Here is a 13,911-nt window from a genome sequence, read left to right as displayed (position 1 = left end):
GTTTTGAATGAAATCACTTTCGAAGCGTTAAAAACTACAGTTCTCAGGGGACAGACTAAGTTTAGTTGGTAAAGCAGGCGCCCCATGTACAGGGGCTGCAATCCCTGTCGCAATGGTGGTAGGGTTGCTTCCCAGGTTATGTGGTAGGAGTGAAATTTGGGTTTTACATCACCCTAACACATGAATGACATCAAAAATGTAAGACACAAACATCAAATCTGAATGACTGAGAAGGAGATGCCCCACAATCTCCACTAAAAACATCCCAGTGTACTAAATGGCACAGTTCCAAGTTTTCCTTTTGTCAGTCCCCTGACGTCTGTTTACATGAGCAGACAGACATCAGCCTCCATTTACAGATTAGGATGACAAAAACATCCATTTTCATGTAAATCCCAAATAGCTGACATCAAAACACAGTTAGTGTTTCTCGGAACTAAAGTTTATTTTTATCTAATCTGTGATGACGCTCCGGAATAATCCGTAGAGGTTGACTCAACTGTTGGTACAGTAGGTCAGCTGATCCTCCAACAGTTACGTAATATTTCACTGTTTTGTTTTTATTCTGCACTGTAGATATCTAGGGAAAAATAACTATTTGAGACCACTTTGTCATTAAATCTTGCTTTGTGAGTGTTTGGCCTCACTGGTGTTGATCATTGGACACAGACTACACAGACAGGATGTTGAATAAGTTTGGTCGGATATTACATTTAACTTCCACTGAACTTCAGCAGCTTAAAGGTTTCAGAGCTGCTTAAAAGACCAAAGATAGAAAAATCTATTCAAACCGTCTCAGCACTCTGGGTTATTTTGCTGCATTAGATTTTTAGGAAAAAACATGCAGCACTTTGAGTAGATCTGTTACATAACGTTGTTCAGATGACCTGTGCACATCACACACCGGCAGCCTCCAGCCACAGTGGAGGAGAGGAGGAGAGCTAGAGGAAAGCTTTGGCGACACCTATAGGAGGAATAGAATATTGCATTAACTTGAGTGTCTGGATTTGCTTCCTAGCAACTGGGAGAACAGATTTGCAAGTTGTGATTTTTTTTTTCTTGAGGCTTAAAGCAGTTACAGAGAAAACTGAGACATGTTGTTCTTTTATTAATGCGAAGCTGTGATCAAGTAACTGCTATAATTAAAAAAAAAAACATGTTAAAATGTAATTAAAGGCTTACCAAAGAGGTTAGACTTGTGCATTCAAGGTTAAAAAAGAGCAGAGGAAAATCAAGTTTTACCTGTTTTAAACACAGCTGGTTTTGATGTATGTTGTCATGCTCACTTTTTTTAATGTGTGCGTGTCATACATGTGGCAGGTCTACATGCATGATTCATTACCTGGGCAGCAGGAGCTGTTGTCAGTCATCAGTCATAGCCCCGGAGCTCTATTCACACACAGTCATCCTCTAACAGCTGTGTGAGGTGTACATTGAGAGCTGGACTAAAGTTTCCTCCAACTTTCTCCCCTCTTCCAAAAATAAAAACACTAAAAACAGCCCAGATTTGTCAGTGATATCATTTTCTGTCCAGAATGCCTCTGAATGAGCCACAAATCATTTTTACGACTCCCAGCCTTGAAACCAGAGTTTCCAAAGAGCACTTGAAGGCAGCGCTGCAGTGTCAGTGATTGTCTTATTGATGGCCCGGGCTATAACAAGTTCTCTGAGGAGGAGGCATCTGGTTCATTGTTTGGGGCCAGACGGTGCAGCTCGTCAGGGGAATTCTCCTCGACGGCGCAGGCCTGCCCGGGCTGCAGATGGCTGATCTCACAGTAAATGATTCAGAAAACGATAATACGCCTTCAAACGAGGACGAGGTCATCTCCTTTTGCTAATGGGACGTCTTCCTCAGTTAAAGTCTGGACAGAGCGCTTGTCTGATGTCTTTTTCACACTGCAACATGAAGCCAGGTCTCCAGGGGAAAGGTAGGGATTCTTTAATCCGCTGCTGCTCTCCTGATCCTCTCATTTGAACGGTAAGCTCAATTAAAGGTTTCATTTGGGCGCGAGCATAACATAAGCTTTCCCGACAAGAAGTTGGGGTGTAAATGTGACTGTTAAGTCTCTTACATAACAGGACGCCGCCTTGGTGCCAGGAGCTAAGCAGGACGATTCCCCTGCAAAAACGACAGTTTTAGGTTGTCAACTCAGGCCCTGGAGCAGACGCTAAAACCTTCTCCTGTTTCCCCGTGTCAACACACTATAAACAAGAAATGTGCAAGTCCAAACATATAAGTAGCTAAAGGAGTGTAAGCCAAGACCTACTGTAATATTCAACAATTATCAGCCTGTCAGCTCAATGCAGAGATGTCAGAGTAAATCAGGAGCTGTTCCGTCAAACAGCTGTGAAAAGGACGTGATGGGTTGAGTATGACTCACACTTTGTCACTCAAGTAAAGCTTATTAAATAAAGTTTGAAATGTTCCTGGCACTAGCTTGCTGTTTACACTTGTGCAGTTTGTGACCCATTTCTGAAATTGGGGGAAACTTCTGTCTTTGGTTAAATGAAATCAGAGATAAACTCTGGATCTGCTCTGACGTGAACATTAGAGCAGGAGAGACCTCTGTCCCTCCACATCGTCTGCTGCTCTCCGTCCTGTGCACAGAGATTCAAAACAATCTGACAGGGGCAAAAGAAGAGGCAAAGAGACGTGGAGTGATGGCGAGAGACAGATTTGTGGAGACATGAATGGCTTGCAGGTGTTTTTAACTTTTTCGTCTAAAGAAGAGAGATGGATTGAGTGGGCGATGTGGAGCTGTGACTCCCCCCCTCCACGCTGTCATTATGTTTTATGGCAGGAGAAGTGTTTGTGAAATGGAAGTGAGGCGCTGTAAGGATGGGCCGTGTGAGAAAGGGTTTTACACCGCCAGTACAGGCAGCGGGAGAGCTGTCTGAGCACATGTCCGCTCACAACCAACACGTCTAAAAGTGGAGTGTGAGAGGAGGAGGAGGAGGGAGCACTCAAGAAGTGCTCAAGGTAAACAAACAGGAGCGAGAGCAGGGTGAGTGGAGGTGAAGGAGTCAGAGGAAGAAAAGGGCACACAGAGGCTGCACATTTCATCAACAAATACACAAAAAAAGGAAATTTGCAAAAGATTTTAATCGGTTTTAATCATTCTTGGATCAATTTACAGTTTTTTTCTTATCATTCTCGTCAAAGGTAAACACTTCTTGTGGTTGTCTTCAACATCAGGTAAATGCTTTTCGCCCAGCGTCCCACAAAAACCCCGTACCGTAAACTAACAATACAGAAGAGCACATTCTCTCAGACGCACTTGCATATTCAGATCCTACAAACAACTCCTTTAACGGGTACGAAATTTCTAAATGCCACATACTTGAAAAAGCGCGGACAAACACATTCTACATACATACGCACGCAAATTGTGCACACATATGTTTTTATTTTTCCTCTTGCACACTTCCACACTCTCCCTTACTCACTCACCTGCACACACACACACACACGGAGCAGGCAGATAAAGCCACACACTCATACTGTTTGTGCACAAGCACACACATTCCATAACCGGCATGTATTATAAATATACATTACGATGCACACTCCTTCGATTCTGCAAGCGCAGCACTGGAGGAATGCTGCCCTCCCTTTGAACATCTCTGTCTGTGCATCACAGTTGGTTTATGACATGCTCCTCAGCAACATAATCTTGTTAGCAGTATCTGTTACATGAGAGTAGGGTTTCTGAGTGTACGTCCCTACTGATTAGTCGTAACCTATAACCCTCTCCTCTTTTTGTCAGGCTGAATCACGTCGCCCTGTTTTATCTACACAAGCAAAACGCTGCAGTAAAAATTCCACGGTTTAAAAAAAAGAATAAAAAATTGGCACATAGCTTATAGAGCAGAGGCCTACAAATGCACACTAATAAATTAGGTAGATAAATAATATATTTAATGTTAAAATAAATACATTTGAAAAGTAAATAAATTAAAAAAGCACAACATTGTAATTCTGATTAATGCCAGCCTACGTTGTCCTTTATAACAATATAAAAAAGTGAACTCGTCTTAAGTTGCACATTCACACGTGTTGTTTTTTTCCCCCTTTTTTTGGTCTTTGTTGTGGTTTTTTCATTTTTTTGTAACAAAATGGCGGCAGCGTTTTATTGAGTCTCAAAGCACAAGTTCTCCTCAGGCACCTGCCGCACTCTGGCGACTGTATGGGGTCGTTACCATGGTGAGGGTGGCTGCAGTAATGGGCATCAGCGCTGATTGGCTGGGCACCTCTGAAGTGGAAAAGGACTTGACAGGGTTGTCTGGGATTAAAAGGGAACTTGCTGCTGTGAGAGGGTCTTTTTTTTTTCCTTTTCTTTTTTTGAAAAATTGCAAATTAGTGCTCTTCTGAATGACTGCTGCAAGGAGAAAGGTTTGACATCCTCTGGAAACTTCCACAGGGAGTGCTGAAGGTAAATGCATTGGAACAAAAAAAAAACACACATCTACCATGTCTAAGTGCCGTCAAATTACTAGTCCGGGGTCTGTATTTTTTCCAGGTTGTTAAAGAGTGAAGGCAGGAAACGCAGACAAAGGACTAGTTCTAAGAGGGCACTCGCTATCTTCTAAGAAACGAAGGCTTTGCAGCCGCACCTATCACAAAGCCGGGGGTATTTTTGATGTCTGGAGAAAATGGATTCTTGAAAGGCCCGTGGATATCCTCAAAAAAGTCTCTCCTTTTCTTAAGAAACACCTCAGGCTCTTATTACCAGCAGCTCGCTCACACCAGCGTGAAAACATTCCTCAATGTCCGGGGAAACAGCAGCAGTTCTCAGAACTGACTGATTACATAAATATCCTGTATATTCCAAGTGAGATCAGTCCCACGCTTTAACTTCCTCTTTACTACATCTAAGTTATGTTTCATCCGTCTGTGTTTACTCTGTCGGAAGTCCAAGGCCTTCAAATCCGCGCCAAAGTCCATATTTGTATCTTCTTTACATTTTCCTCCGGTGCTTTGATATCCATGCTACAATAAGAAGAAGCGTACTCTACATCCAACTCATTACAAGTCCACAGACATGATAGCAGCACAGGAGTCTGATTCTGGATAAGGTTCTACCTCCACACCTGCGTGAAATGCTGTGGATCTCACATGATTATGGTCCAACAACACATGGAGTGTCAAAACACACTGGTGTGAAGATGACAGCAAAAGGCCTCTCCTTTTTTATATAGTCCAGGTTTAAGTTCAAGGGTGTTTTTTTTCTGTGTTGTCTGGATTTTGGGTTCTGTTTCACCTCGGCTCGTTTTCGTCTCGTCTTTGTTCACGTCAACATCTTGGTGGATACGAAGCCCTTTGGACAAGGCGGTCCAGCTGTGCACGAAGCGTCACTCCCCGAGACAGTTTGCTAGGACAAAAGCACGGCCGACACGAGCAGCATCGCCACGGTGAGAAGAAGGCGGTCACGTGATGGGCTGCTGCCGCTGACACTTTTCTCCAGTTTGGGGACCTCGGGGTTAAACTCATCTGAAGAGGACAGACACAGAAAAGGAGAGAAGGAAAGAGCGAGTGTGAAAGAGCCAGAGAGACAGCGTGTGTGCCAGACAGAAGGCAATGAACCATTACGACATTATTAATTCATCTATCTAAAAGTAATGTGTGGTGCATGCAAATTGTGCTTTAACATATGCAGAGAAAGAGACATGATGCAATTATCAACAAACCACCAATTATCATCAGCACGGCTACATATGGCCGTTCCCCTGTGGGATGGAAAATTAAAAACACTTTTGTTTCTGATCTGTTCTTTTCCTCCATGTACTCCTCTTTTCACACTAATGATGTTTTTATCCTACAGGGATTTCAATCAAACCAAATTACTATGGCCTCGCCATTGATTAGACACAACAGAACATTAGCTGGAGGGGACAGAGAGAAAAAAGCTGGGAGAACACATTTTGTAATATTCAGTAAAAAGTGGATTACACCGAGTCATTACGCTCCGTCTCCTCATAATGCTTCCTATTAAATCAAGAGGGTTATTATGTGCCAAAATAAGACAAAAAAGAAGAACAACAACAGAGTAATGTTGCTTATACAGTCTGCACAGCTTTGAGGAAAACCTGGGTTGGCTGCATTTAGATGCTGGAAAAAAACTATTATATCTATCAAGTCACCAACCTAAGTGCAACAGAGAGTTGCAGCATCAGACATAAAAGAAAGAAATGTCTGAAAGACGAGAGATGAGAGCCTCGAGATGCCCCTCTGATGTTGTGTCATTAGGAAATTATTTCGGTTTAACAGCCGAAAATTACACCCAAAAGAAGATAACTACTTGTTTTGATACAAGAAGGGATGTTTCAGTTTGATAAGCTGCACCAACTGACGGAGAAATTTGGGTTTTTTCTTTTTTTCCATTACTTTAATTTATTATTCTGTCGCAATGATGTGCAAAAAAAAAATGAAGTTCCCATCTTCCATCAATCAAACTGGCTCTCTACAAAAAAATGCATCAGCTCAAGTTTTCAAAAATGCTGTTTCACTGCGATGTGAGAGCCTCGACGAGGGTTGGCTAAATATAAAAGAGGCAGTAATTGGCAACAAGTAAAAACACGGAGGTGATGAGAGATAACACTCCAAGACAACAAGGACATGACAGCTGATATCTGATGAATGTCTGGAATTTTGTTTTTGCTGTCTGAACCATCCGACCACTCTCGTTTGTCCATGTCAGAGCTGTTCTTTAGGAACAAGCGTCTGTCTGTTACGCGACAGACAAACGCTGACGTTCACACCTTTGTGCACTGAGATGAACTCTGGCAGAAAAACAGACGGGAAAAGCTTGTGTGTGGTGCTGGAGCTTCTCGCCATCAAGTTTCAAGAGTTTCTAGAATTAAAACTATTCCTCAGTGAACAGAAGAAATGAGGTACCGCGCAGTTTTCACATGTGGATGGCTTCACTTCACGCGATCCCACAGTTTTTGTTTGTGAGTGCAAGCAGCTCTGACAATCACTAAAGATTCACAACATGCACCTCTTCAAAACCCCTGCTATTTAGAGAGACCGTCCTTGGAAGATAAATGTGGGGGACGTCTGACGCCTCGGGCCATAACAAGTTATCAAAGGTCCACAGTAGGACACCTAACATCACAGCGCAATTGTGGGATACAGCAATCAATTTCCCAGCACACAATCTAGTTCACTCTCGTCTGTATGGGGTACAACAACAGACGAGCATGCAGGGCAGCTCTCCTGTCCACATTACACACCCCCAAGGCATTTACAGTGAGATAAGACACACTGGCTCCAGACTCTCGATGAGTGGGAAAAGGTTGTCTGCTCTGATAAATCCTCCCGCCAACACCACCGCAGCCGTGGTCGACTCGCAGTGATGCGTTCAGAACAAGAGGCGATGGACCCATCATGTATGATTACAGCTGTATAACTCAGACGAGGGGGGTCAACTTAGATACACTGGGTCTATCAATACATGTAGATCAATGGCCTAATGCCAAAACATGCCCCGACATTCACCTTCATTACAGAGGGACAGAGAACAAAGACGAGCTAATGCTGTTTGCCAAATTTTTTGTCCTAAAACAAAGCCATGAAAAGCGTCCAAAAAAAGAGGAATCTACTAATTTCACCTTAGGGGAGGGCAGCTACAAAGCACTTCTGTCTTTGTGTGCTTGAAACTTGCCAGTGTTGAAGTAAGCGTTAGCACTGAGGGCTACTAGCTTAGTTTCAGAACCTCAATATTACCCACAAATCTTAGCACAAACGTTTGCTTAATTAAAAAGATTTGGTGTCAGGCTCATTCATGGCGTCTTCTGAGGCAGAATGAGAGCCATAACGCCTGAAATACACCAGGTATGTCTGCAGTGCAACTCCATTGTGCTGTCTTGACTGTGTTTTTCAACTTACACCGGCTGCATGTTCAGCCCAACAAGCTGGAGTCACAGACCGAGGAGTTCCCACACTTCCCTCTTTCGATAAGTCTTTCTTCGTTCATGTTGGACTGTAAAACCTTAAACCTGGTCTAAACCGTGTAGCATCATATCATATCTAGTGTTTTACTGTATGAAATACTATACAGTGTCATAACAAACAAAGTGTGGTATGATTGTATCATATACTGGTTAATATTATATTGTTTCATAAACCAAAAACACCAAACTTTTTGTGGCTTCAATGATATTTTTACTACTATTTCCCCTGTGTTTGTCTGGAGATCCTACATGTAACCATGACCACATTGTTTTCATGTGAACTCAGCTGTTAGCAGCCTGTCAATGCTAACTGGTGTAAGGCCTGATGTCTTCCCACAAGGTGAGGAGAAGGAGGTGAGGACGACGTGCTGGTTCTCAGGGGTGAGCTAAGAAGTGATGACATGGACCTGTCCTTCCATCCATTGTTATTGGGAACATAAGATCTATCTCCAATAAGATGGATGAGCTAACCATTCTAACCCAGCAACAGAGGGAATACCAGAGGGCAGAGTAGCATCATGCTATTCACAGATATGGCTAATGGAGCTAACATCAGACACCAACACCACATTGGAAGAGCTTCACCTGTTGTGAGCAGACAGGATCTAGGAGACAGAGATGGAGCATGACTGAAGAAGCTCAGTCCTGGACCCTGTGGAGGTGGAGGCTGGCTGAACTGGAGAATGATGGACAAGCTGCCATCATCTGTTTTCTCATTTTGCACTTTCTATACACTTTCTTACTTTCGTTTTCTTGATTGCTGCTGTGACTTCAACTTCGTTCTACTTGTTACAATGACAATAAAGTTCTATTCTATTCTATTCTATGCTATTTTAACATATACCCTGTCATATTGTTTCATATGGTGTTGTATCAAATACTGTGTTGTATCTATAACACATGGTGTTTTGTCATGGTGTGTCATATACCATGTAGAGCCATATCCTATACCCTGTAGTTTCATATTTTTTATTGTGTATTGACGTATTGTATGTCTCTTGTATCATTAACTGTGTTGTTACGTGTTTTATCATTGTATCTTATGGTATCAGATAAAATGTTGTGTCATGTCGTATCCTGTATCCATGTTTTGGAGGCTAAATGTCTGTGATTAAGTTACTGATAGAGCAATAATCTATCAGAAACTCAGGTTTAGATCCACTTATTTCTCATCCAAAGGTTTTAAAATGTCATTCGTAACAGAGACAACAGGCAGGCAGTTTGGGTTAAAGTGTTTAGTTTGATTCATGCAACAAAAGCATATTTTATAAACTTCTTTAAAATCTGCTCATAATATGCTAATCAGACCATTTAAATCCAGGCTGCTGGTGCCAACTGTTCCCCCCCGAAAAATGATCTGTTTATGATTGTATTTTCTGGTCCAACACCTTATTTATGTTTCAGCCTTTAGCCCCCCACTTCTGCTGCACACACTCAATACGAGAGGAAGGAGTAAGGGTAAGTCTGTCACAGATGGAAGAATGCACAGAAGCCTTGCTGCAGGAAGCTATAAAGTTATGATTAATTCACGCAATAAGCGGTGAGACTGATGCTGAATTCTTAAAGCAAGTTTGTGGCAAGAGACCTATTTGCTATAAAACCCTCTACCATGACGGATCTCCACTATTCATAATGCATATTAAAGTTGATAGCAGCTACAAGCAGAGCAGAGGTGTGCTTCAGAAGGTTTTAATGTAAAAATCGCTCCTTCATAAAGGGCAAATCCAGTCAGTTCAGACTCAGAGGGTATTTCCAGCTTGTTATAATTAAAGCTGTTGTGCTCATATGTTTCTAACATATCTGCTGTGATTTCTTTTGTGTGTTTTCAGTCAGGAACAAAGCTACCTCTGGTATTTTGTTGTGAAAGGGATATTACTAAATCGCCTGGGTATTGTCTGATAACATTATTAGTGGGATTTCCTGAAAAACATTCATGGCTTGATTCTAATTTTAAATCTTGATTGTAGTTAATAGCTTTCAGTGGTGAGCTATATAGTCTAATTAACAGACGGTGTATTGATGGATGAGATTAATGCAGCGTGAGCTTAGAGGGAGAGGCCACGTGGCAACAAATTCCTCTTTCTTCTATACATCAAAATTTCCACACACTCACTCAATAGTCGTAAGCATATAATCTAATATGTAGAGGGTATGCACGTGATGTCACAGCAAGCCACTGTGGTTATGCCCACTGAGTGGCAGAAAGAGGGAGATGAGAGGCAGCATTGGCTTAAATACCGTCTAAACTCTGACAAAATCAAAAAATGGGGAAGAGCTGTTGCATGATTGACTGAACGAACGCGTTTAAAAAGCAATCAGATCTTTTGACAAGCTACCAAAAGACAAAGAAAGGAGAAGCTGATGAATCGCTGCAGTTTACAGAAACAATCCAGGCAACGGAAGCTGGATTTGCGGTTCCCATTTTGTGTAGTTAACGTTGCTGTGTTTTGGGGTAAAATCATTCCTTTAATTACAAAATCTGTCAATTTATTCAGTTATATTTTTCATAACTGAAACATTTTTCATTTTTGACTTTGTGTGATGAACCTTGTGCTCAACATGATTTGTAAACTAACTTAAACTGAGGCTAACACAGTTTTTAAATAAGGACTCCAGCACAAGCAGCTCTAGTTGTGTTGTATAAAGTATTTGATATCAACTTCACTTAAATACTGTCGCAGAGACTATAGGTCTTTTAATAATACAGTCTATGTTAAATACCAAAAGTACAAATAGATAATATGTGTATTCACTTGGGTCAATACACTGTATACTGTAAATTGAATCATATTGAGGCTTTCGTAGCTTTCAGGCTTTGCGTTGTGTGTTTTCCTGGAGCTGAAATCAGGTACAAATTAGTGCTGTCAGGCGGTTAAAAAAATTAATCTAATTAATTACAGGATTTGTAATTAATTAATCTAATTAATCGCATTTTAATCTCATATCTGCTTAAGGTCCCAAAATAAAGATTTTGAATTCCAGGACATTAAAATTACATTAAAAGACACTAAAAAAACATTTAAAAATAAGGTGGGAATCTTTACAACACATTTTTAGATACCCTGATGCATAAGGAACACATGAAAAAAGTTTTATGGTTCTATCTTTACAAAATCTCCTGCGCCTAAGATAAGCTGATTTGATTTTTAGGACGGTTTTTGCTTTTACTCAATGTTGACTCGATTTTCACTGCAATATGAACTTCTATACTTCTATGAGGTCAGGAGAACCAGGGCTAAAGGCTAATAACTGTGAGGAACTATGTACAAAACACTTAATTCAAGTCTTGGATCAAAGAAAAGTGAAGTATTTTCAGTTTTACATGCTCTGAACACACAAACTGTTGCTCATTGGTGCAGAGCAGCCCCAAACTGAAACATGACACCAGGAAGATGGAAGCAAATTTTCAAAGAATTCTTTAGATTTAAATACAGGATATATATCGATCATTCAAGGCTTGTTTAATGCAGTAAAGAGTGTAGAATTATATGTTTTTACGGAATTGATCTTGAGCAAACGGTTGATTTTCTGCAGATATTCAAAAAGGAATAAAGTGATTTTTGGATGATATGGGACCTTTAACAAATCAATGTCGAGTCCAACTGCCCTTAATTTCATGTCAAATTCCACATTTTCCAAGTCTCACCATGTTTTCTGCCTCTCTCTGCAATGTTAAGTGGGGTTTGTTTTTCCACTCAGTCGGACTGAAGTGGGCTTGTCCCAGAGGAGAAATGACATGAATGCATACCTTCTATTGGAAACTCATATTGTTGCCACATTGTCAACAGAAACAGGTGAAATCACACACTTTATAAATGTGCTGAACTCCTATTTGTGGAGTGATTTGAAAAGATGTATCATTGTTCTTCTTGTTCAGACTTAATTGACATAATTATGAGGTTCTGACCAATCAGAAGCGAGTATTCAACACTGACTATAACCGCTCAGTCTTGGTCTACATGGTCTTGACTAAAGCACAAGTCACATCTTGGTTCTTGTCCTTGTTTGTGTTACATAATGAACTCACTGAGGTAAAAAATGAGAGTTGGACACTTCCTAATGGGGCGAGAAAGACAAGCTCACACAAGACTCTGACGACGCGTCAGGTTGCCTTGTTATCCGCCTTCAGTTTGTCTTGCGCGGAATTTGGCTGAATTACAGATTTGCATAAAAAACCTGTATAAACACCTTCCTGCTCATGTTTCTCTCCTTGTCTGTCGCCACGGCTCTCTATTTCAGCAGTTTGGGAACAGTCTCGCTTTTCCCCACAGAGACGGTTGAAGCTGCATGTTGGAACAGACCAGAATTATCCTTAAGACACCGAGATAAATAAGGAAAATGTGACGTAGGAGCCGAGCTAATAATAATGGAACAAGGTTGACAGCGAGTCCAAACATATGTGGAGCGAGAGGCAGAGATTTGTTGATGCAGAGCCAGTCTGTGGGCCGGTCTGGTCCTCAGGGTGAGTCAGGGAGTGGGTGTCCAGCGGTCAGATGTGGCATCAGGGCTATGGGTTTGTTTTAAAGTGTGTGTGTGTGTTTGTGTGCATAAGTCTGTGTGTCCTGATTTTGTTATCCCTCCAAATGTATTCAGTAAAATGCATCACAACGCTCGAGGCTGTGATTTTTTATGATTCCCTGCCAGTTTGTGTTTTTTTATATTAAATTGTACGTAAGCTTGAGCCGGAGTTACTGCTGAGCAATTCGCCCACCACTGAGCTTTCCTTTCTTCCTCTGCCCCCCTTTTTCTGCCCCCTCTCTGGTTTTATCTCTGTCTCTGCCTGTTTCTCTCTTCCTTCCTTCGTCCCTCTCTCTCAGTCTTTATCTCTCTTTTCAGCCTTTCTCTCTCTCAATCTCTCTCAAGGTACTCGACGCTGATGGCTGAAGAGCTCTCCTCGCTCTGTCTCTTCTGGTCTCAGTTTCCATCTTGGGCAGGTCACACTCTCTTAGCCCCTCGTCACAGACTGCCCACATCTCCCAGACACACAAGTGTGCTAAATGATTCCCCGGAAAGAGGCTTTTTGTTTGAGATGAGAATGGAGAGAAAAAAAGAGGAAAAATCCAGGGTTTATGTAAGCACTCAGCTGCACAATCGAGTCGCTCGCTGACATGCTTTCTCCTTAGGTAAACACGGACCTTTCATTCCTTACAAGACCTCTCCTGACCTTGTGAGATTTTCCACAGAGACATGGAAGATTTTACCTTTGTGTGTGTGTGTGTGTGTGTTTGAGTCTGAAAGTGTGTGTGTAGGCAGGGGTTTATTTAAGGCTATTAAATTTTAATGCAGTTTTGATGCACTTTATCACACAGGTTACTGCTTTTAGTGCTTCAAAGAGATGCAAACTTGTACAAGTTTAGACAAAGGGAAAGTTTTTTTTCATAGTTGGTTGTATAAGGTAGTTGTCGGTGCACTACCTGCAGGGGATCATGAGTAACCTGTCCCTTTTGTTGAGACAGCAGCAGCAGAAGAGAAGTGAGGCTTGAGAAATTAAGCCAAGAATAATAATGTTGGTTTAAATATGAAGGAAATTTTGGAAATATTTTTGCACTACTTTTGGATATTTGCATATTTACTTTCAAGACTGATCATTTTTTTTTGCATATAAAATCTGGGGAGTTACTTTAACATTTGCAGTGATAGGTTTGCAAAATTACACAATAGAGCACACATTAAAAAAGACTTTTTAACCAAGGTCACAGGCTTTTACAGCACTTCCAATGGAGAGATAAACATTATCACAAATGTGTCAGTAGTCATCTGTGTTCCTCTTTTCTGAAGTTTCAACTCGGTGAAAACATTTTCTTTGATTTTCAAATGCACTTTTTATGGATGACCATGGTTTAGTACAACAAATACATGTCCCCTTTGGTTGATGACAAACTTTCTTTAGATTCTTTTCTTTTTCTTTTTTTTTCAACTACTACATTTACTGTAGTAGTTAAGATATAAGTCAGTACA

At 41.2% G+C, this 13,911-nt stretch overlaps 1 protein-coding gene across 2 annotated transcripts in view; it reads right to left on the bottom strand.

Moving 5' to 3' along the window:
• Positions 1-3,094: 3,094 nt before the first annotated feature.
• Positions 3,095-13,911, bottom strand: part of efna3a (ephrin-A3a) — a 175,053-nt gene continuing 164,236 nt past the window's right edge. For both annotated transcript variants that reach the window (XM_074687439.1, XM_074687438.1), the window contains one exon: positions 3,095-5,491. In XM_074687439.1, the coding sequence (XP_074543540.1) occupies positions 5,373-5,491 (119 nt within the window). In that variant the 3' untranslated portion in view covers positions 3,095-5,372. The remainder of the gene's footprint in view (positions 5,492-13,911) is intronic.

This window comes from Halichoeres trimaculatus, unplaced genomic scaffold (genome assembly GCF_033239565.1).
Source record: "Halichoeres trimaculatus isolate MK-OKI-2021-1 unplaced genomic scaffold, fHalTri1.1 fHalTri1_scaffold_14, whole genome shotgun sequence".
Taxonomy (NCBI): domain Eukaryota; kingdom Metazoa; phylum Chordata; class Actinopteri; order Labriformes; family Labridae; genus Halichoeres; species Halichoeres trimaculatus.
This window is presented reverse-complemented; position numbering and strand designations above follow the sequence as displayed.